Genomic DNA, 25,763 nt, shown 5'->3' on the forward strand with positions numbered 1-25,763 from the left:
CAAAGCTTCTAGTGTAACTCGCATCCAGATAACATGGACAAGCGAAGGAATAATTCATTGTGCTGGGTTCCTTGTTGTGTTAATAACGGGAGACACTTTGGCCCACTTTCAAAACAACTTCTCATGAGAGCAAGTGACAAAATGGCGGCAATTGTGTGTATGGGCATTGTGGGTAATAACAAATACCTAATCCCTTTTCGATTGGCAGGTATGAAAACATTATCTGACCCAATTTGGTTGTGATTTCAAGACATAAAAGACGAAAATGACCACTTCAGTACATAAAACCATTGCTTTTATAACATGTCACGAGTTCGCGCGTGCCCACGGATTACCGACTCATTACTTCTACAGCAATTTAATTTTGATAATAGGTGCCCGTTAAGACGAGACAACCCCAAGGAAGCCGACACACAGACCTCGATATACAAATGACATGACACTGATTGTTTTTCAAGTACTTGAACTCACTGTCAAAGCATACTAACTTTAAATGCTTTAATGGTAAACATTACTCACAACCTCTATTCATTGTTACAATTCCCAGATATTCTAGTTATTGAGAAATCCGTAATGTATGTACCGGATTGACAATTGTTTGATTTAAACATATTTTTATTCATGAAGATGAATTGGGATTGGTGAACAAGCATTACTGCTTATATTAACACCGCTCCCATGCAACATATAATACAACATGAAAATGGAGGATTTGACGTCATCGATACTGACCATTGCATAAATATAATATTTTAAAAATGTATAAATATATACAGATTACATGAAATAAAACTATTCTCTAAGTAGTCATAAGTTAGAGAGTAAAAATTGTGTGTGTCTCACAAGCCATTGTAGAAATATAAATCAATCATGAGAAGGCTGTTGAGTAAATTTAATTATTTTCCTGAGAAAATATAAAGCGTTGTGTCTTGGTTATATAAATGTGGACGGATTCAATTATTTCTGGTTTACACAGGGAATAAGTTCTTTGTTTCCCTTAAGAATGGTATCCAGGTTATAACAGGTAATGTAAAAATTCATATTAAGTCTTATCCGAGTATAGTTACGGCAAGTGAGGAAATAGTGTAGGGCGTTTTCACTCTGTTGTCCACAAGAACAACAAGGGCTGTCTATTAAATGTCTGTTATACTTATCGGCGTTTAGGTCGCTACATCCGAGCCTGAGGCGGCAGTGAACGATTTGGCAAAAACGAGTGCCATAATTAAGGTCAAAGTAAATCTTATTTTCAGTTTTTGTAATTAGGTTTTTAAATTCTGTGAGATTACATGACGCTTTGGAATTTGGTAGGGCATTCCATAAATTTATTGTGGCAGGTAAAAAGGATTTAGCATAAGAGGCAGTGCGACTGTAAATTCCTTGTATTTCAGAGTTATTCCTCAAGCTGTAGTTTGTAGTTCCGGAGACGGAGTTTGGAATCAGGTCACAAAGATATTTTGGCAATTGATTGTTGTACATCTTATAGAAAAAAGTTAACTTCTGGCAATTCCTTCTATCTTGCATGGACTGAGATTTGGTTTCTTTATAAAGTTTGTTATGACTTGTGCCACGAACGGCACCACATATAGTTCTCAGAGCATCAATATGTAAATTTTCTAATGTGTGCGATTGCTCAGATGTACAGTTATCCCAAATATGCGAACAATAGTCAAATATTGGCAAGATATAGGATTTTTACATAATATCCAACGTTTTACGTGATAATCGGTATTTAAAACTCCTCAGACAACTGATCATAGGGCGAACTTTACGTACAATATCATTAGTGTGATCATTCCACGTACAATCGCTTTGGAGTGTTAATCCTAAATGTTTATGACTTTTGACTTCTTTTATGATTGTTCCGTCCGTGAATAGGTTCTGTTTTAGATACGGTTTCGTTTTACGCGAGAACTGAGTAGTTTCGGTTTTATTTGGATGAAATGAAACCTGAAATTCTATCTAGATCTTTGGTAAGACAGGTAGCAGCAACTGATTGATCGTCTATGATAACATATAATGAGGTGTCATCCGCAAAGAGACGAATGTTACTGTCAACATCACATGCAATATCATTGATGTATATCAGAAAAAGAAGTGGTCCAAGGACAGAGCCCTGGGGTACTCCAGCTAGTACAGTTTTATTGTCAGATTTATAGCCATTAATTGCGACTCGCTGTACTCTATTTTCTAAATAACTTTCAAACCATTGTAATAGTTCGCCTTGGATACCATAGGTTTTCAGTTTATAAATAATTCCTCTATGCCAGACCTTATCAAAGGCTTTACTTGTGTCGAAGAAGACTGCTCTAACCTCTTTCCCTTCGTCAAGAGCTTTGGCTATAAAGTTGTACAAAAAGGTTAATTGATTTGTTGTGGAGTCTCCTGGCATGAATCCTGATTGTAAATTTGTCATTAAGTCGTTATCTCTTAAGAAATTGAATACATATTTAAATACACATTTCTCAAAGACTTTCGATAAACAAGATGTGAGTGTGACAGGGCGGTAGTTAGAACAGTCATGTACGCTATCTTTCTTGTGAATAGGTATTACCGATGCTTCTTTCCATGAACTGGGAAAAATTGACAGGCTAAGGGACAAATTGAATAATTTCGTAAGTATGGATGTTAGCCTATTTGCGGTATATCTAAGTACTTTATTTCCTATCCCATCCGGACCGGTCGCTTTTGATGTGTCCAGTGACATTAAACTATCTCTGACGTCATCGCGGGTTAGAGGGATGTTAGTTAATTTTGGGCTGCAAGGAAACTCGGTATCGGGCAAATCTCGATTCTTAACTCAGACTTAGACAGAATATCTAAATGGGCGGAAACCTGGCAAGTAAAATTTAATCCAAACGAAACTGAAACTATCCAGTTTTCACACAAAACGAAACCTTCTACGAAACCTCCCCCTCTCGATGAATGGTACACCTATAAATGAAGTGCAGATTCATAAACACCTAGGCATTATTTTTCAGGAAAACCTCCTCTGGCATTCCCACATTAATGAAATGATAAGGAAAATTAGCCCTATGATTAACTGCCTTGTAGTTTTAAATATAGACTTTCACGCAAAACTCTCGAAACAATGTATAAATCCTTTATCTTACCTCTGTTTGACTATTGCTGTCATCTCTGGGACAATTGTACAAAGGAACAGTCCTTGTCACTAGAAAACCTTCACTTGGATGCCTTACGCACAATATGCGGTGCAGTTAGAGGTACAAGCCATGCGAAACTATATCATGAGACAAACATGACTTCCTTATCGAAACGGAGAGAAACTTTTAAATTAACATTATTTTACAAAATGGTAAACCATATGGTTCCTGACTATCTTTGTGATCTTGCTCCAGGGAATGTTTCTGATAACAGTAACTACAATCTTAGGAATAATGAAAATTATCAGACTATAAGATGCATATCTGCTAATTACGCCAAATCGTTTTTGCCCGATACAATTAAAGTGTGGAATGACCTACCTACAAATGCCACAAACGCTTCCTCTGTTGGACAGTTTAAGAATTCAATCACACCACAAGTTAATACCAACACAATGTTCGATCTAAATTTTGGTAGTCGATTTTGTCAAATAATACACTGCCGCCTTAGATTGGGATGCAGTGACTTAAACAGTGATAAGTATAATCGTTTCATTTCTGATAATGCTTCTTGTTCCTGCTCACAAGATTATGAGGATGTATTCCACTATTTTTTCTTGTGTCCTAAATATAATACAACTCGATACGAATCGTATTTCTATGTGGAAGGGTTCTCCCTGCGGGATGTGCTAAATGGCAATAACTCAGTATCTCATCAGACGAATATGGATATTCTACGGTCAGTCCATCAATTCATTATTACATCAAAACGTTTTGATTCATAAAGTTTTGTAACTTCTCTTATTGTTTTTATTTGTATCAACTGGACACGAAACTGAACCAAGACAAATTGTTGATATCCATGATTGTTATTATTCAGAGATAACTTGTTATAACCACTACAAATATGTATTATGCATAAATGTGAACCTTCACGTGTATTATGGAGCGGCATTAATATAAGCCATTTAGGCTTGTTTGCCAATCCTTTTCTTTCCTCTTGAATAGAATAAAATATGCTTAAACCAATCTCGATTTGGATCAGCAATAGTCGACTGAGCGATAAAGTAATTGTTTAAGACATTTGCGATTTCTTCAGGGTCATTATAAATTGTATCGTTAAAGATAATTGTCCCAAATTGATTGTCATTGTTACGTGATTTTATGAACCCTTTCGTCAGACGCCACCACGTTTTCGTACCGATCGAGGTATTAACAGAGTCTTCAATTTTAGAAACGAAAATTTGTTTAGCAGTTCTAATAGCGGAAGTAACTTTATTTCTTGATGATCTGAAGTAAGTCCACTTCGTTGGATGGTTACATTTCTTTGCAATTTTATGTAGACGATTACGTTTCCGATTCAAGGAACGTATTTGACTCGTCATCCAGAGAGGATCTGCAGGTCTAATAGTGACAGTCTTATTTGGTATATGTTGATCGCAGATTTTCATTATTGTGGATGTTAAATCGGTTGCAATCTTATCTATATTATTGGAAGAAAATAAAATATCACTATCAATATCATCGACACTCTTGTCCATGCTTACAGTATCAACTAACGAATAGTAATAAACTTTCCTCTTATAGTTTATAAGGAGGGGAATTGGTCGTTTGATGGTCACAAATATCGGACAATGGTCACTGCAGATAGGGTCAAGGACTCCCGAGTCATTTACAGCTTTAATATTCGAAACAAAAATCAGATCTATCAGGGTACTTGAATGTGGTGTAATTCTAGTTGGTTCCGATATAATCTGTTTAAGGTCATACATCGATTGAAGGCTTTCTATTTTAGTTCGATTTTCCCGAAGGACGTCTATATTAAAGTCACCGACAACGATAGTATACATGTTGACAATTGACAATTGTTTGAATTACATTATACCAAACTTCCTAAATGCTTATACTCTTTCACATCCTAAAGCAAACATAATTAAACCGATTTTTCCCTCAAATTTAACTTTGACGTTTAAGATTTTTCTTTACTACAGTGAAAATTGTTACTCATTGTAGAATATCATCCATCTATTTAGATTTTCGAAATTCCCCATCATATGAAATGCCAGGATGGTCAACTTCATGCCAAATACTTGCAAATTTTAAGTTACTCAGTTCAAAACAGTGTACAGGAAACCAACATGAAACTACATATTCTGGTTTTATGTTGGTTTCCATTTAATGAAACTTCAATTGCAAATTCCAGGAATGGAAACCAACAAGAAACCTCTAACCTTAGGTTCTTGTTGGTTTCCATTTACAGAAATGCAAAAATCAAAGAATCCAAAATGGAATCTTGTTGGAAACTCAGTTACTCAGTTACAGTGAATGGAAACCAACTGGATTCCCAAATTACCCAGTATACGGATGGTTTCCAGGTTTCAGGAAACCAAGTCATTTTTGTAGTGAATGTTAAATGGATATTTTCCGTAATACTTAAGTTTCAAACCCCAATATTTTACACCCATAAGTCAAAATTGGAACGACAGGTACATCAAAGAGTTTTAACTGGCAAGTAATAGATAGATTGAAATGTCTGGCTTTGGATAAAACGTAGTCATGGCTTTTACACTCTTGTCACAAAGTGCTTTCCTAGCGACGTTAAAGTACATTTCCTGCTAATATTATACCCCGATATTTGTATTCATCAACATTTGTAAATATATATTTGATTTTGCAAATCTATAAGAATGTTCTCTCTTCGTGCCATTAAATTTCAAAACATTACATTTATCTACATTTATCTTTAACTTCTATGTTTCACAATACTTGCTGAATATATCAAGCTGTTTCTTAAGGTCACATTTAGATGTTGCTAAGACAACAGTTTTGTCTGCATATAGCAGTGCAAATAATTTTAAATATATACAGTGGTGTAGTGGTTAGCATGCTGGCCTCTGACGCCAAAGGCCCGGGTTCGATTCCTGGTGGAGGCACCAAAAGGAGTGACCTGGGTCTCATACTGGCACTTTGTCCACATTGCACTCAGTTCACCCAGCTGTTCAAAATGGGTACCTGGGAAGCGGATGTACGGACCTATACGGTCGGGCGAAGCGCTTAGTAGCGGCTTTGAAAGTACAATTCCGTGAGGGTAATAATATAATGCTAGAGAACAGCGTCGTGTTGGATTCTAGGCGCAAAAATTAGCATTATTATAGTGGAGTACAGTGGTGTAGTGTACTTCATCCAGGCGAAGGAGTCGGTGGAATTGCTATTCTGTTCCACACACTGAAAGTACACACGATGCAATGGTTTCTCGGAAAGCTTCTCCACAAATGATCGACTCTGGGCAGACTTGGTAAAGGACTTCACCTGGTTTACTCCTATCGCTGTACCGTCCAGCAGTACATCGACATCAACAAATCAACATCAAATTTCAGATCCTGTCCAACAACCTTGGCACGTTTGATATAGCTGTGGAATTCCTTGCTTTCATCATGAATCTTGACATGCATCACCAGAGGATCATCCGATAAATAAATATGTGCAAAAGTACACAATAAAATTCTATCAGGAAGAGCCTCCACATTTATCAAACTCCGACCTCCAGAATTGATTGGCATATATACATATGTAAACGATTGGGAGAGGAACGAGGGTGGCGGGCTCCGTTATCAGACATGACAGGCGGTCAAGACTCTGGCTGTCTTGTTTTGTCCAATCAACTACTCCAAAGGAATAGGAGAGGACTTGCACAGCTAATGGAAATGGTAGTTTGACCTTGTTTCGAGCATTTAGCTCTGCGAACCAGATTTTCTTTAAGCGAGATTTATACTCGGCCCAAAGTTTTTCTTGAATGTGGACATTCTGAAACTTGTCTCGAACTTGCTTTCCAAGGTAGGTGAAGGCCTGATCTTCAACAAGATGCTCAATAACTCCTCCCCCTTGTAACTTGACCGATCCATCATTAGTTACCTTGCCACGTTTCAAATGAAGAGTATTACATTTGTCGAGTCCAACTGTCATGCCAATGACATTAGAAAAGGACTCGACAAAGAAGACCTGTTCTTTAACATTGGTATCTCCTTGACAAGGAGCTCAATATCATCCATGTGCAGGAGATGAGTAAGTCGGTGTTGGGGATCTGTGGTGAGGAGGTCCGTGATGGTACCCCTCCTCTTTATTGAGCAGAAAGCTCAAACGATTTAAGGACAAACCAAAAAGCAAAGAACTGAAGGAGTCCCCCTAGAATATTCCCCTTCTGATTGGAATAGATTCCGAAGTCTGCCAGTGACCTCGCGAGTACATCTCAAGTTGAGTAGACCAGGAACTCGTTAAAGACTTGAGTGAATCAAGTATTCGCTCAGGGAGGTCAATACACTGAAGAGACTTCAGAATCCATTCGTGAGGGACAGAGTTGTATTTTTTTGGTAGTCAATCCAGCACATGGAGAGGTTGCGGAGATATGTTTGAGCCTCTTCCAAAATCTTTTCTGTACAAGAACTTGATCCTTGCACCCCCAACATCCCTTTCTCGCTCCCTTCTGCTCTCTATAAATTAAACTATTGGAAGAACAGTAGGATGTTACGAGGTTTGTCAAACACCCTGTGAATATTTTATACTGAGTATTCAAACATGTGATAGGGCGGAAGATTTTTGGATCAGTCAAGTCTCCTTTTTGGGAAGGAGTATTGTGCGTCCTTTGCAGAACCATGGAGGAACATCACCTGTGTCCACGAGAGAGCTGAAACAGTGAAGTAATGGTGTTTGGACACAGGGGAACAGTTTCTAGTACCGGTTTCGAATGCCATCGGGCCCTGGAACTATATTAGATTTGGACTTTTTGTTAACACTTTTCAGGCAATCTGGTGAGATGTAGCAGACAAACGACCTAGATACTTTCTCATGCATTGCATGGTCATAATCACGGACCCATGGTGCCTCCAGGTTACAGTCGCCGGGTACAGACCACCACTGTTTCCAGAACCTTTCATTGGCATCCATAAGAGGCCGTTTATCATGCTCACCATCACCGTTTGTTTTCCATTGCCTGTAGAAGCGTTTTTTATTATTTCTAGAAAGTTTATTTTGTTTGATATATTTGTTCTTCTTTTCCCATTTTTCTTTCTTTCTGTCCAAAACTTTAATTTCGCCTTAAGGGAATCGACAAATTGGAGAAGTAACTTTTCTTTTGTTGTCTTGTATTGTAACTTTAATTTCTTTCAGATTGCCTTTTGCCTTTTAGACATGGGATTCCCCGGTGATCTTATTTTAAGGCACAACTCAATCCAGGAAATATTTCTTCTTGTTTCATTAAGTTTCACAAAAAACCGGCTTTTCCTTGGTCTTTTGTTGTTTTCATCAGATGGATTTTCTTTTGAAACTGTGTGAAGTTTCTTCCAAAGTTCGATCGGCAGCATAGACACAGCAATTCACTTCATGTAACGAACAGTCCGCATAACGTTTTAGGAAAATAGTCTCATTTAGTTTTTTCATTTTTGAGAAAAGACACTTTTAGTTGTTTAATTGGCCTCCGTTTTTCTAAAGGCAAATCACAATTTTCCTCATAAATAGAATTGAACAAAATGTAAAAAGTATTTTCGGAAAGATCTGAAACTGAAGAAGAAGAAGAGTTTGAGGTCAGGAATTTCGGGGCCAATTGGCACTACGCCGGAAGATTTTTAACCAGGAAGAGGAGAGAGGTTAACGCGGACAGCAATTTTCGGTCTGTTGCCACTTGAGCATGCTGCTCATGCAAAAGTTCCTGACGGGTTTCAGTTATGGGCTGAACTGGCTCACGGACCATGAGACTTTTAAGCCGCCGGAATTGATCTCGGAGACTTTGCTCTGTCAGGAGAGCATAGATGGGCGTGGCATATACATAACACATCGTCGTTCAAAACAACACCTTTACATAAGAAAGCATTAAAATGTTGTTCAACATCATTAAGGAATAATGCAAAGAGTAGAGGCGACAGATTTTCACCTTGTCCAACACCTTTAAGACAGTCAAAATAGTCAGATGAGTGACATTTGGTTGAAACGCACGATTAATTACCTTTATACATTGACTGTATAATTCTGAAACCTTTGCCAGTGATATTATAATTAATAAGCTTATTCCACAATCCGAGGCTCCATACATTATCAAAAGCTTTTTCAAAGTCCGTAATTGCGCAGAATAATTTCTTTTTCTGATTTTTTTAATAAATTGATAATACAATAAAGTGAGAAAATGTGATCATTTGTAGAGTAACCCTTTCTGGAACCAGTTTGTATTTCAGACAGAAGATGTGATGATTCTAAAAAAGTCAATCAATCTGTTTTGAATTATTGACGTGAATAAGTTGCTCATACAGCGCAGCAAAGTGATTGGTTTGTAATTTTTGGCGTCTGAACGATCGCCTTTGTTTTTATAAATTGGTCTTATATTTCCTCTGAGCAAAGTTTCCGGGAAACATCCGCAGTCCAAAATAATATTGAACAGTTTTACATATAAATGGATCATTTTGCCAGCTGTGCATTTAATATACTCCTTTATTACATTATCTACACCACTGGCTTTATTATTTTTAAGCCGTTTTATAGCATTTGTGATTTCATCACTGCTAATAGGCTGATCGAGCACAGCATTGTTGTCATTGATATCTTTGGAGATATTTTTGTTCTTACAACAAGTATGGTTTACTGAAGATCAAATTTAACCCGGATCTTCACGGGTGACCGACTACACGAGCGGTATCATCCAAGACCGTTGCGCATTGGACGACCTTCAGAAACATCACAACATCAAGACCAACAGATTGTGCGCAACCATCTGCAGGATCGCTTCATCAGAGCGACGGAAACAGTTCACATGACCATTGGGACTCATCACAGACCCATTAGTGCCGATACAGTGCGTCGACGTTTTCGCGAAAGAAACCTCTGCTGTCACAGACCATATCGTTGTCCTGTCTTCATCGCTAGTTACTGCCCAAACCGACTGCAATGGGCAACTCTGCATCGAAATTTAGCGTTATAGACAATGGAGAACTGTGCTTTTTTCTTATGAAAGCCGATATTGAGTTTCGACAGCCGATGGCAGCGTAAGAGTATGGCGAAGGCGCGGGGAATGGTTTTCCAATGCGTGTATCGTTGACAGAGACTCGTTGGGTGGTCTAAGCATCATGGTGTTGGATGCAATCGGTCCGAACCAGAGAGTTGGTGTTCCAGAATCACGGTCCAGGACGAGGAAATGGCGTGACAGCTGCTGGCTATATTGACCAAGTCATAAGAGCCAACGTTGTACCACATTTTGGACGTGACAGAAATCACATCTTCCTGCAAGACAACGTTCGTGCCCACACTCCAGAGCAACATTAGACTTCATAAGACAACAGGGCATCCAAACCCTACACTGGCCTGCGCTTAGTCTGGATTTAAGTTCAATGGCATTGCGAGTCCCTTATGATATTGAAATATATTAGTAAACATGTTTGATAAGTTCATTTTAGGGCTCTAAAACTGTCAATATTAATTATGATTCATAGTATAATTGTGTAAATGTGAAGGATATTTTTTAAAGCTATTATTCTATTCCAATGTATATTTTTCAGATGTCGTATGGGGCAATATCATATAACAGAAAACTGTACTTTTAGAAACATTTTGATAAGAGCAAAACTGTGACCCAGCACAATATTAAGATGTGCAAAAACAATTGGGATGAGTCACGCTTTTGCTCATACTGTTTGATCACTCTGAAAATATGAAAATGTAGGTTTTTAGAAGGTATTGCTAAATATGTTAACTTTGAGGTCTTAAAAGATACACACAAAACGCACTCAAACATAAAAATAGCAATGGGAGGTAATTACAACATTTTATTTAGCTTTTTCGACATTAAAATAACATGAATAAAATCTTTGAATATCATGAAATGTTTTGGGTCAATAAGGGCCTTTATCATACCTTGTCCTTTTGTAAATATGTTTTAGGTGTTGGGTATTATGTCTCAAATGATTCTGCTTTGGGTGAATGTGGTAGACATGGTCAGTTTATTGATTATCATAAACAAGGTATTACATTTTGGTTAAAAATGTTATCAATACCAACCGTAAGCTATTCAAAACAATGTTATTTATTATGTAAATCATTCGATGAATGTAATCATATAACATAGGCATAAAATGTTAAACATTTTCTATTAGTTATGGCTTTGGTTTAGTGTGGATCAAACATGAAGTAGGCGATATCAATATATATATATATCTATTGTCTATTAAATACAAAATACATTTATGTTAATTACGTATAGGTGAGCTCCCTTTAATTGTTAAAATCGGTAGATGGTGTGGCATTCTCGGGTATAGAATGAGTGCATTTTGTGCGTTAGGTTGTGTAGAAGATGAGTATCACTTCCTTCTAAAATGTCCATTGCATGACTATCTTAGATCAAAATATATACCAAGATATTATTGTAAATTCACTTGACATCACTCGATCCAGGATGTGTAAAACATGTGAATTCGCCACTCATTAAATAAACTACCATTCAATGTGTGAATGCCAAAGGTGCTCTACACAAAGCAGCAAGTCGTTTGCATAAAATATTAAGTATCACTGAGTCGTTGTCATCAACCTCTCTCTGAATTAACCACAAGAGGCTACTATGCTTGTCGTAAGAGGCGACTAACGGGATCGGGTGGTCAGGCTTGCTGACTTGGTTGACACACGTCATCGGTTCCCAATTGCGCAGGTCGATGCTCATGCTGGTGATTACTGGCTTGTCTGGTCCAGACTCGATTATTTACAGACCGCTGCCATATAGCTGGAATATTGCTGAGTGCGGTGTAAAACTAAACTCACTCACTCACCCACTCACTCGCTGAGTTAAATCAATGTTGTCATCAGAGATATAATCGGAAACGTCGTTTATCCTTGCACTGAGGTCACCGGCAGGAAATATATGCTCATGTTGTTTTCCTGATTAATAATGTTCAGATAGTTTTCACTATCAGATCCATCACTGTCTATGTTCTCGCCAGTTGATATATTTACTGGTGAAATATAAATAAATATCAAAGCGGAGTCAGATTCCCACGATAAACATGATGTTTTGGATGAGAGTGTCACCGTATTTCAAAAATCATCATATGGTTTACTACAAAATATAAAACGACTAGCTAATTGTCCTAAGCTAAGCTCACCTAATCTAACATGAGCTGAGCCGAGCTAACCTAACCTAACCTAACCAGAGCTGAGCTAACCTAAGCTAAACTAAGTTAACCTAATCTAACCTGAGCTGAGCTGAGCTGAGCTGCGTCATGTAAATACTGAATAATGACCGTGATACACAATCATCTGTGCTAGGTGAAGGGGTAGCAATAACAAAGATTGGCATAAATGACAAAGAGTGACACAAATAGGAAGCATCATATAACATAATTTTGTAACAGCATGATGGCAATAGAACGAGGAAGTCAATGAACTGGGTTACATAATTGGTAGGGTAATAGGGGTGGACTGCCCGGGTAGAACATTTGGACCCTTCACAAACCTAATACATGGCGATACTGACAGGGGATATGTGCATCTGCATCTATACATTGAAATCTACTATATTCCTAAAATAGAAGTTAGAAGAAGATTCTGAGAAGTGGCTATAACTAAAAACAACATCACACAAAAGGTAATCTTCTGTGTGACCAAAAGATAAAAACTAGTAAATGTGTAATATTTCATTCTTCTTTAGCGGCGGTAGACATTGCCATGCTATTGGCAAACTCTTGTTAACCCTTTATTCACCACGACATATTTTGCTTTCAGTGGACTTAGGTGTCCTGATAATTTGACACTATACGAAATGATTCTCTTCACGAGACTGTTGACTATATCTCCTGCCCACGGGAAAGTTTGGTGAATCGTGAAAATTGTCTGTGGATCTCACATCTCTGTGTTTATCCACAGGTTGCACCTTCTGGGAAAGCTACTACGGTCATTTTCAAATTTCACCTCTCTACATATCTCTGGTATCTGCCAAAAGAAAAAAACAGGGACTCTTGTCTTTTTGGTTGTCACCTCTCTTTATATGTCTTAGGTTCCTGTCAACCAGGAACGTTTGGAGACTACTGCAGCTACTCCTGCAACTGCGGCTCGTCCTGTAACAGTGCAACAGGAGTTTGTGCCGGCGCCTGTGATGATGGCTGGAGGGAAGGAAATGGGTCACTCTGTCAAAAGGGTAAGTGGGAATAGCTCATACAGATGTCATTTGTCTGGAAAACGGTTAGTGTGTGTTTTCTGGACTTACAGTTGTCTTCAATCCGATTATACAACAAAGGTCTTGCTTTTCATTATGCTTGTTTTTCCCTTCAAAATATATCTTCCCGAAGGTATTTGGTAAGTTGAATTTAACTGGTAAAACCCTTTAAAACCGGTTTTGTCATAGAAGAGTTAAAGATCCTGTTTTCTTTTGGTGAGTGTTATTGTATTTCATTAATAAGATTACTCATGCATTAAATACTCATTTCATTGTGTTAGAGCATACTTAATGATTCTTCCAAACTTATTGTTTCCAGTTTATTGCAATAGTTGAAATCTTTCAGAAAATGTTGCCTATGGAAAACAAGTATCAGGTTCAGGAGACTACTCAAATAGTTGGACTGCAAAGAAAGCTGTGGACGGGAACAGAGACCAGGACGTAACCCACGGCTCCTGCTATCACTCATATTACTACCCGACCTTCTGGTGGGTAGACCTTGCTGCTGAATACAGAATACATTCCGTCAGGATCTACAACAGGGCTGGGTGTAAGTCGTTATGCAATACTGAGACGCCCTCTGTGACTCTCTTTTTGAAAGCAAATAGCCAAACATAATTGTAGCGGGCGTCTTCACCACATTTCGTACCAGGTCTGCTTTCAGCTCACAAGAGCTCATTCTGAAGTCCTTAAGATATGAAGATAACTTCATCAGTCAGTATAGTATTGGATAATGATGACAATACGATTAATCGAAGTACAGAAGGGCGTCACTTCGTGGAAGTCAAACATGTATCTGTCTGTTAATACTGTCTTTAGTTACATGACCCGTGAAGATCCGGGTTAGAATTGATCTTCAGTAAGCCATGTTTGTCGTAAGATGCGACTCGGGATCGGATCGTCAGGCTCGCTGACTGGGTTGAACACATGTCATCGCATCCCAGTTGTGTTGATCGATGCTAATGCTGGTGATCACTGGATTGTCTGGTCCAGATTCGATTATTTAAAGACCGCCGGTATATACCTGGGGTACAGCTCATTGCGGCGTAAAACTAAACTCACTCACTCGATTTAGTTACATTACCAGATCAGCTGATGGCTCAGAATGCTTCTGAATGTGAACATTTAACTAAGATTAGCGTAGTAAATACCGTTATGTTATATCGTGTTATGTCTAGGGTTTAGCATGCTGAGCTTTTTGGGCTCAATAGTTAATAAACACTTTGCAAATATTCAGATCCGCATAGACTGGCAAACTGCAGCATCTCCGTCGGACCAGACTCTAACTCGGAAACAGTCTGCTACACTTTTCCATCAAATCGCAAGGACATCCCTGACGTCATCGACCTGACATGTAACGGGATAGGGAACTTCTTCATCATCAGGAACCCAGGCAACGCACCTTCACAAGATGATACGCTCAATATCTGCGAGGTGGAGATATATGGTTGGTGTTATTTCTTTCATTACTTTTATACTTTATACTGTTCTATTTAAGTCAAAAGCAATATCTGTTGAGAACTGTGACAAAATGTATACCACATTCTAACACTGTGTTATATTTTCCAGTATGTTCAAAAGGAACTTTCGGCGCTTATTGTAGCGAGTTCTGTCACTGCCTGAACTCAACGTGTGACCACGCGACAGGGAAGTGTCCCGGTGACTGCAGCCCAGGCTGGATGGGGAATACCTGTTCCACACGTAGGCAGCATGAATTGACTTGGCACCTGTTTGTTTTATCACAATATTAATCACTGATATAACAGTTTCTTCCTCCCGTCTGCCTGTATGTCATGTCTCTCTCATCTCTCTCTCTCTCTCTCTCTCTCTCTCTCTGTGAACATACACACGCATACATCAACATCCATCCATCCGTCCGTCCGCCCATCCAACCATATGTCCGTCCATCCATCCATCTATCTATCTATCAACATCCATCCATCCCTCCCTGTCTGTTACCAGTACGTGTACGTACGTCAAGTATACAATCAATGATAATGTATTTACCTTCCCATCATGATAACGAAAGGTTGATTATTCCAGGCTGCTCTCGTGGATCGTCATATGGTATAAACTGTAACAGGTCCTGTTCCAACCGGAACTGTATCAGTGATAGTTCGTCATGTGATCTCCGCAGCGGGTCATGTGACAGTGGATGTCAAGCTGGATGGAGAGAATCTGACTGCACACAAAGTGAGACACGTACATCATGAAATGAAACAGACTGAAACATATTAACATTAACTGTCCCATAAGGCGAAATTTGTGTATTCAACCTTTTCTTTCATTTCAATGTACGTTTGAAAGCTGTTTTATTATAATAGATCCATTGTTAATATGAAATATAAGTCCTTGTCTGATTGCATTATGATACATACGCAGAAATGTTTTCTTTATTGTCTAATTCTCTAACAGAATGTGACAGTCTTCACTATGGGAACAAGCTGCAGCCGAAAGTGTGCAGAACGACACTGTGCCCTCAACACTTCCTCCTGTGATCATGTGACTGGGGCATGCGACACTGGTTCATGCCAAGCTGGATGGAAGGGAGGCACATGCACTGAAGGTGGGTACATTCCACACCTAACATTTGGAATATTAGATTAATTTCAAATACATTCGGACATGGCATTTGTGATTATATTATCATCATCGCATTGAGCGTGGTATTTAGGAGCACATAACGTTAAATTAAGAAGCGAGGACGAGTGCCCAATCGTTCCAGGTGCCGCAATTCGCTGTGATAATCAGAAGCAACATAACGTGGTTGGAACCGTTGTCGTTCCGATTGTGTTTAGGTTTTGCCAGCTTCATAGCTATGCTCAGGGTTTTCACCAAAGTGGAAACCGTCTAGCATTAGCATCCCCAGGAGTCTCCTCCACATTAAGCTGACATGATAAGTCCGAAACACTGTTCAAACCAGTGTCAATCCAAACTTACACGCACCCTTATATCTCGGTACTTTGGAGATTCACTTTTGTGTGTGTTAAACAATTTTAAGTTCCCTAACTTCAGTAGCTGAGTTAATTTCACCAGTTACAAATATATGTTACATGACAGCGAAATAATTTGAAGTGTGTCTTTAATTTCACATCAGAACTAAATGGCCAGTTGGTACATCATAAGTGGTGACCTACCTTCAGTTAGCTTAGTTGCACTGATAGAAGATAGGTGTATCTTTAAACCAATGAGGTCATAACTTTTAAAATGTGTGTGTGTGTATGTGTGTGTGTGACATGTACGTTGTGTGTCAACATCAAATTAAAGGAACCGACCGAAGTACTTCATATGTTTGAAGACAGATGAATCTTTTATCTGACATCTTAACCATGAAGGTAACATCAGGATTATTATCATTAGGAGCATATTATCAAAGAATACTTCCTATGACAACATGTATGTTGATGTTTGAGTTTTCATACTCTGAGTTGTATGCATATCCGCTGAGCTGTGGATCCACCGTATGTGTGGTGTTTTGCCGTTTTATGTAGAATCATATAGTCACTATCAATATCATTAGATCCACGACAATAAGGCCGAAGTTGGATCAATGTGTTGAACATTGACTTTGGTGTTGGAGCATATCCTCCCATTATTGCGTGTGTAATCACCTGCTACAGAATGTACCAATGGCACATACGGCCCCAACTGTCTGAAGAAGTGCGATGACAGACACTGTAACGGTACTTCAAGCTGCCCCCCGGTTTACGGGGGATGCACCACTGGATGTGAGAAAGGGTGGGCAAGGCCGGACTGCTCAGGTAAAGTAACAAGAGATGCTGTAGTAGCTAAGGTGAGTGAGATAATGCACTCTGAGAATGACAGTGATATGTGAAACATACGACTGTACAAGAGCAATCTCTACTACTGAGTGATGTGGTGTTTACACTGCGCTCTTCAATATCCCAGCTATATGTCGGTGGTTCTGTAAATAATCGAGTCAGACCAGAACATCCAGCCATCAACAGCATGAGCATCGATCCAGTCAACTGGGATACGATGACACATGTCAACGAGCCTTGCACCCTCTTACGACAAGCATGGGAACGAAACTGATCTTGAGAAAATAATGTATATGTAGCATATCATATTTTTCAATAGTAGACATCGTATCCCAATTGCGTAGATCGATGTTCATGCTGTTTCACTGGATTGTCTGGTCCAGATTCGAGTATTTACAGACCGCCGACATATAGCTGGAATATTGCTAAGTGCGATGTAAAACAACGAAGAAACAAACACAAGGAATTTCATTGAATTGTTATAGGGTCATGAATCCATAATAACGCCAAGTAAAACATGAGGATGATATCCTTTTGTACGGATGTCTATGATATTGTTGAATTGAATGTTGATGATAAGAGGCTTCCGAAGCCTTGGTCATTATGACAAACCATTTGTTGGCAGATTAAACAGGACAAGCGCATATGTGTCTTTCTGTGTCTGTCACTGTTTCTCAAATTCAAATACTATCTATAGTAATCCATTGTGAAGGACGGCATTCAATCACTATATATTACTTGTTTGACTGACTTAAAATTTTGATTGCTGCAGATTGTACCACAGGCTTCCACGGTCCTGAGTGTATTGAGTGTGGTCACTGTGCTACCAACACTACCTGTGACTCTACGACAGGTGAATGTGGTTCTGGCTGCCTGGAAGGCTTCACTGGATTACAATGCAAAGGTTTGATATTTTATTATACTTTGTTGATAACGGATAAAGGATTGGATAAACAAAGAAATCACTTACGGTTACTTTTTCTAGGAACACCCCGTAAACATGGTACTATACTGATATGGCAATTTAAAAAAACATCACTTTCACTCACTCCTGACATATATTGGTTGAAGTTCGACCATTAGTTCGTATCAACAGATTACAAAATCAGTGAAAGTTATCAATTTCATAATGTTTTAGATGGCGTCGGTGAATGCTCAATAATATACCTCTGCTTATGTGCATACACTTGCACCATAAGCCAGATGAACAATGTTTGCGTTCTTCTTTGACCTAGAGTCTGTGGGCAACGGATCGTCTGTCGCCGGCGCTGTGGTGGGAACCTTACTCCTGTTACTTATCGCTGTTATCATTGCTGTCGTTGTATTCAGGTGAGTGAAGCGTGTGAAGTACATTAATGTCATTGTATTCACGTGTGTGTGAAGCGATGTGTAGTTCATTGTGTCATTGTATTCACAGGTGTGTGAAGCGTGTGAAGTACATTGTGTCATTGTATTCACGTGTGTGAAGCGTGTGAAGTACATTGTGTCATTGTATTCAGGTGGAGTGGGCGATGGGCGTCAATGAAGTTACGGTTGTATTGTTCAGGTACGGTGAAGCGATGTGAAGTACATTGTGTCACTGTGTGTGAAGTGTGTGAAGTACATTGTGTCATTGTATTCACGCGTGTGTGGAAGCGTGTAGTTACATTGTGTCATTGTATCTTCAGGTGAATGAAGCGTGTGAAGTACATTGTGTCATTGTATTCATGCGTGTGTGAAGCGTGTGAAGTACATTGTGTCATTGTATTCACGTGTGTGAAGCGTGTGTAGTTCATTGTGTCATTGTATTCGGATATGCGCAGCGTCTCTACCTCATTGTGTCAATGTATTCAGGTGCGGGAAGCGTTTCTACATTATTGTGTCCATGCATTCACGGGAGCTAAGCTTAGTCTATTACATCATTGTGACTAGGTGGGTGACGCTTGTCCACAAGAGATACTTCGTATTCAAGTGAGTCAGCCCGCCTCCTTCACTGCATTTGTGTCAATGGAAGTCTGCTTCAGTATGTAATTCGGTTCAGGTGGTGAACGTTGTCTACTTCAGTCTAAATGGGTGTTTCACATACTGATTCACACTGTGTTCATGTTTTGTTTGTCGAGTCCATGAAGGGGCAAACGTTGCTAGCGTTACAGATTTTCTAATACAACTACTGAACAACAACAATATTATACAGTTATCATTTAAACATGATTTCAGGTGGCGAGGGAAACATTCCAGCTCTGTCAGAGGTCACCATGCCGTCTTCAATCAAAAGGAAAGACAGAAGGGTAAGTATATGTAAACACATGAATTTGCATTGGGCTCGACAAATCTGTAAATAATCGAGTCTGGAACAAACAATGCAGTAATCAATAGCATGAGCATCAAGTCTGGATCAACGATGACGTATGTCTGCTGCCAGAAGACCAATTCTAACCCAGATACTAATGATACAATTGCGTTCTACATTTAGAGGAACGTCATCTTTATATTCTATGTTAAGAACCAGACACCTGGAAACTAAAATATTGAAACAATAATGTTTCAGATGTGTATGTTTGTGATGCGGAAATACAAGTAAAAAATCAAACATACGAGCTTTATGTCTTTATTCGTCTGAAACTTTTGATTTACTCGTTACTTCGATTACGTTCTCGAATTTGTTTGGTTAGGGAAATAACAAGAAAAATATCCAATGCAAGAAGAAAATAATAATGAATTTTGTGTGTTTAATGAAACTTAACTTAAAGAAGTAACGTGACTGAGCGACCACAGACATTCGCCCTAGGAAACCAGCGAAAGTTCAAACAAACTGGAAACTTGAGGGTTTTGAAAAAGGCTTGAAATAACGAAAACATTACCAAATTACCAAATTATAATCAGAGCGTCGAGAACGTTTTGTCGAAAAATAATTAAAATGACGAGAAATGTCATTTTAAATTAAATGATTTCAGCAACTTATGTGGCGCAGTTAGGTTTCCATGGTTCCAATGTGCAGTATATTTTGTTGTACTGCTTATTGTACACTTTTTTCTGCCTTTACAGTCTCCTATAGTTGGTGGCACCATGTGTCCTGTATGATTACTTTCACTATTTAATCACGATTCCTTGCAGGAAACAAGCATCCTTTGAAGAAGCATCCGTGACCAGTTACTAAAATGTAATATTTCAGGGCATATTTTCGATCATGATTGATGTATAGATGTAAAACTTGCAATGGATACATGATCTTTCAGGTGATGACAACGTTTACATGAACGTGGACGTCGACACTTTCCCCATCTATGCGACTCCCAACGTCAAAGCCCAAAAGCAAAGTCAGGGGTATAGACACTCTTGATGCAGACACGAGAAGTGTTGACACTCTTGATGCAGACAAGAGAAGTGTTGACATGCTTGAGGTAGAGAGCGACGAGGAGGAAGAGTACCAGATAATACCTGAGGGGTGAACTACTACAACATTGAAGATGTTGCATCGAGACACGTCGTCCCTGTTGCTGACCTGGAGACCACCATAAGAAACATGGACGACAACTCAGAAATGGTTGAGGAAGAATTTAAGGTAAATGCATCTTCCTTGGCAAGTGTCCTGTGCCTGAATAACATCAATTCAATGCCTTGTTATGTGACAGTAGGCGTGTCCGGAATAATGAATGAGGGCTCCAACACCAGAATGTCCTTTTTGAAGTGCTGAACTAACACCTCTTTGGAATTTTGTCTCACATTAACCATAATCTGTTCAAAGCTGCGAAAAACAAAAAACACTCACCAAATGATGTTATTTTCCAGCGTTTACCCGATGGATTCGTGCATCCGTGAAGAGAAGAGTCCAGAAAGCCTGAAAAATACGAAAAAAGAACCGATTTAAAGGATATTACCCGTGTAAGGGACTCTTGCTACTACTTCAACAGATGCTATTGTAAAACTGCCAACTGTATATAGATGTTATGTGGATGGATCAGCTATTTGTAATGCTGAAAGGCAAAAGAAACGTTGTAATCTTGCTGACATTTCAGTATTAATGGTGTATGTGAACCTATTTTTTTTAAATATATCCCGAAAGCCACGTTTGAGGAAAACATGAATCGTGGTCGTATAGCGCGGCACATTTGTCCAATTCATCAAAGTATTGTTTGAGATTGATGTTTGAAATGCTTTTGTTTGGAACCGATTTAAGCACGTGCATCTCGATTTCAATGCTGTGTTTGTGCAAACTCGTCCCTTTCCCCAAACAAAAACATTTCAAACCTCAATCTCAAACAATCCTTTATTGGCCAAAACAGGCTATACGACCAGGATTCATGTTTTCCTCAGCCTTGACTTCCGGTGTATATTAAAAAAAGATAGGTGCAAATACTCCATTGATACTTAAATGTAATTTCCATATTATGACGTTTCTTTGCCTTTCAGTTTATTTCTTAATTTCCTATTTGACCCAGATGACCATAACCGGGTGATGCTGCAGGATGACCGTGATGGCCGTAAGGGAGATTACATCAACGCCAGCTTCCTGGACGTGAGTTAGACTGAGATGTCGCGTTGGTACACCTGCAATCCTGACAGAGTATCAAGTGCAATGTACAACTGGCGTTTAGTTTTTTCTCAAATTACGAAAAGTATCAAAACCGTGGAATGAATATCAGGTAAAAGATGTTTCACTGAAGTCGTTGCAAAGGGTTTTCCAGGAACGTGGCTTCCTGAAAGTGCTCAGTTTATGATGATATTTGACTTTGGAAATATGAATACCTTTAATTGTGATTTTATTCTCCAGGGCTTGGGAAATATGAATACTTTTTATTGTGATTTATTCTGCAGGGCTACAAGACAGAACGGTATTACATAGCAGCTCAAAGGTATGACATTCCTGCTTCTTGCTTTTCTATACATTGGTTTTTGTGACAGAAACGCTTTACCTTCAGATCGATTAACAAACGTTGAATCTATCATATCCTTTCAGTCATTTTAATGGCTTTAGACAATGACCAATTTGTTTTGTGGACATGGTGTCATTACGAGTGTACTTGCTGATGTGCATTTGTGGATGTGTCTTTTGGTGCAGGTCCCATAAACCCAACATCGTCGATGACTTCTGGAGGATGATCTGGCAGGAGTGGGTGTTAAAGGTAGGTTGTGATGGTGACCAGCTTAGCCGAAGGTGGAAGGGTAAATATTTAAAAAGTAAACTGTAGCAATATGATGAGATATATCTTTCATACTAAATGTTCTAATTACAACTATCCAGAAATATTCTGTCTTTTTTATCTATAGTTTTGGTTAACAACCGTTTCTTGCAACTGTTTGAAGCTGTTTGAATTTGAAGCTTTAAGGATGCGAGTTTTGCAATGTAGCATTGAGCTATGATTTAGGATAGATGTGCCTGTTGTGATTCATAGATGAAGTGTTTACAATACCGGCCGGAGGAAGGAACACAAGAGTAGTGGCGGCATTACGGTAACCATGGAAACAGTGAACGAACTGTCGGACTTCACGATCAGAAGTTGACAGCCTCTAAACAGAAGGTACTATCACGTCTTATTTGTTATGGTACGCTTTATCCAACCTTAAGACAGCGCTAACAGTTTGACATCATAAGCCCCGGAATTATGCAATTGAATGCGATGAAATCATATCAACCTGACCAATAGATCAAGGTTAGTTCCTGTTAAATTGAACTCTGATTTTACCTTAAATGTTTATAACCTGATAGTGCCTGCATGGAGTTGTGAGGTGAAATTGGGTTTAACGTCGTGCTTGAGAATATTTCGCTCATTTGACGACATGCATGCGTGTGTACGTGTATATGTGCGGCTGTCAGTACGCTTCAAGACTGAAGCTGATTTTTATAGTGTTAGGCCCACTTGAGACATCATGCCGCAGTGAAGCATGGTGAATACCCCCGCCCAGACATACGTATACTGACTCCGAACCGACCGTTCTTGTTGTACCCATTAATGCCGATCGCCAGGCAGGGACCAACAAGTACCATATGTTAACGTCTTTTGGTATGACGCGGTCGGGGATCGAACTCCGCGACCTTCCGCTCTTCCGGGCGGACGCTCTTAACCACTACTTTAGTGTCTGGAAGCCTCACCCTATTGTATCATCGAGAGGCACAGTTGTGGCCAGATTGTAACTTAAGGTAGTGTCGTGTATAGTTGCCTCCACAGTTCTAATTTTCCCCGAGTTTTACTTTTTTGCGTTTCACCTTAGAGAACATGCCCAATAACACAGTATACATGCCCATACTATGTATGGCGTGAATACTTTTAGATATATATATATATATATATATATACATAATATATGTGTGTGTGTGTGTGTGTGTGTGTGTTGACGCTGCATTAACAACGGAAATAAATATTTTATATAGTAGTTATACCTGATATAAATGTGCGTGTGTATGTATGTATGTATGTATGTATGTATGTATGTATGGATGTATGGATGTATGGATGTATGGACATGTATGTATGTATGTATGTATGTATGTATGTATGTATGTATGTATGTATGTATGTGTAGTTGCCCTTTATGATGTGCATAGTATTTATACATGCGTATGTTGTTTATGGATGTATGTGTATTCATGTATGAATTATACTTGAATGTGTATGTTTGTATAACTTTGTCGACACACTAATGATCATAGTGTTGCTCCCAAATGCGCCAGCGTCACAAGATTTTCTTTGACTGGGACGCTTCTTGTTTACAGACAGCCATCAATGTATGGCAATACCTGATTATGTTTCTAGGAATCCATGAATCGACAGATCTACCACTTCAACTTCACATCATGGCCTGATCATGGCGTACCCAATACGTTTTCTCTGCTGGAATTCACAGTGGCGAGAGTCAATAGCATCTGTGGCCGACCCGGCGAACTCCATCATAAGCGCACTGCAGGTGTGGTGTGCATTTTCCCGACGGATCGACCAATATAATGCAGGCATTTGTTGAGCGAGTGAGAGAATTTTTACGCCATACTCTGCAATATTCCAGCTTATATGGCGGCGGTCTGTAAATAATCGAGTCTGGACCAGACAATCCAGTCATCAACTTTGCGCGCATCCATTTACGCAACTGAGATACGATGACATTCGTCAACCAGAGTTAGCAAGCCTGAACACCCTGTCCTACTAGTAGCCTCTCACGACAAGCATGGGTTGCTGAAGATCAATTCTAACCCGGATCTTCCATTTCCATTCAACAGTCTGATCTTTTAAGAAATTATTACTGGGAAAATCGTTTTTCAATCCAACACAATAGCCGTCCTTGCGTGTAATAACATGGCAAAAGTGGCAAAAGATACATCAACTGGAAGATCCATGTTTATACAGAAGGAATATCTTCATACGTCCCCTTACTCTGCGTGTATATACTATCAAATTTGCTTTACGCTGCCTAGTGCTGGAATAGGAAGAACAGGCACATACGTAGCTATAGAAAGTCTTCTTAGACCAGGTGCAGCTGACGACTTTAATGGACCGATGTAAACTTGGTCTCCAAACATGAGAGGGCAGAGGAAAGGGCATGATTACTGAAACTTCAGGGGCTGAGGGTTTGTTTTAGTATGTAACTCAGCATCATCACATTGATTTCTTCCTCTCCCGCGGCGATCCCATAAGGATTGACCAGATATCACTTTTATAATTTGCGACTGAGCTTAGCTTTACGCCGCTTAAAATATTCCAGCAACAACACCTTGGGGAACACCAGCAATGGACTTGCTAATATTGTCCCCATGTAGGAAATCGAACCTGGTTCGGCGTGACGAGAGTACGCTTTAACCACTAAGCTGCACCTAAACGTCCCTTATAATTGTGCTTCCGCACAAATCGGGATACCAACGAAATACAAGCATTACAGTTACGTCTGAACTGTGTCCTACAGCAGAAAACTTAACGTTATTCGTGGTAACATGGCATTTGGGGTACTGAACGCATATCCACAGGACCAGTACGCTTGTGTACCGGGCGGTGACTTCAGCTGTGATGACTGGAGATACGTCAGTGGATGGAGATAACCAGGAACATCGACTCATCAACCTTGGCACCGTGACCATGGGGAACATCGTAGAACTGTTGAGGAACATCTACAGGTAAAGAACACTGTGATGGTTAAACAGTTGAACGTACTGCCCCAAAGCAGGAATATAATGAATATACACTGACATATGGACTAACCGTAGCCTCAGTAAATATGGCATGAATAGTCATGTATGATATGACTCGGTATATGCCGTAAATACTTAGGAAAGATGCAATGGTGTATTTAGATATAGGGTATATACATAGTATAGACTAACATCCAAGGCACAAATTCTGAACCATAAACAACTGTGTATACTCAACATCAATACCACGCTTCTCTTGTAGGCTTTGGAGTCTGTTCCAGTCAGTAAGTATGGGACAAAATAACATACAGAACTGCTGTAATTAGCATAAAATTTAATTTGGATTCAAAACTATTTTCAACCACAATATATACAATTGTCTTGTTCTGTGTATCCGTACCGAGCTGGATCAAACTTACAGAAAAGGTTGTTCTTTTAGAAACCAAGAAGAAGCGGACAGCACTGATGCCAGTGAGCAGGAAATTCAATGCATATGGAACAGGTTGCATTGTTTGCTATCTTCAATCAATCTTTATTCAGTACTGCGCTACAACAGGGCGGTAGTACATCAATAGTTAAAGCCAGCAATACGTAACCGGAAACGCCACCAA

General features: G+C 39.2%; 1 protein-coding gene and 1 long non-coding RNA gene across 2 annotated transcripts in view; both read left to right on the forward strand.

The window, feature by feature from the left end:
• Positions 1-20,379, forward strand: part of LOC124262855 (multiple epidermal growth factor-like domains protein 10) — a 43,085-nt gene extending 22,706 nt beyond the window's left edge. Inside the window, exons 2-10 of the mRNA XM_046697437.1 lie at positions 13,120-13,260; positions 13,625-13,828; positions 14,516-14,725; positions 14,848-14,979; positions 16,899-17,039; positions 17,833-17,964; positions 18,296-18,389; positions 19,257-19,327; positions 20,276-20,379. Of these exons, the coding sequence (XP_046553393.1) occupies positions 13,120-13,260; positions 13,625-13,828; positions 14,516-14,725; positions 14,848-14,979; positions 16,899-17,039; positions 17,833-17,964; positions 18,296-18,389; positions 19,257-19,327; positions 20,276-20,379 (1,229 nt within the window). The remainder of the gene's footprint in view (positions 1-13,119; positions 13,261-13,624; positions 13,829-14,515; positions 14,726-14,847; positions 14,980-16,898; positions 17,040-17,832; positions 17,965-18,295; positions 18,390-19,256; positions 19,328-20,275) is intronic.
• A 506-nt stretch (positions 20,380-20,885) lies between these two features.
• LOC124262856 lies at positions 20,886-21,892 on the forward strand. Its single transcript, XR_006894708.1, has 3 exons — positions 20,886-20,921; positions 21,479-21,555; positions 21,855-21,892. It is a non-coding gene; the product is annotated as an uncharacterized LOC124262856 (long non-coding RNA).
• Positions 21,893-25,763: the final 3,871 nt, after the last annotated feature.

The sequence above is a fragment of the Haliotis rubra genome, unplaced genomic scaffold (assembly GCF_003918875.1).
Source record: "Haliotis rubra isolate DU_JTF1 unplaced genomic scaffold, ASM391887v1 Scf859, whole genome shotgun sequence".
NCBI classification, from domain to species: Eukaryota; Metazoa; Mollusca; class Gastropoda; order Lepetellida; family Haliotidae; genus Haliotis; species Haliotis rubra.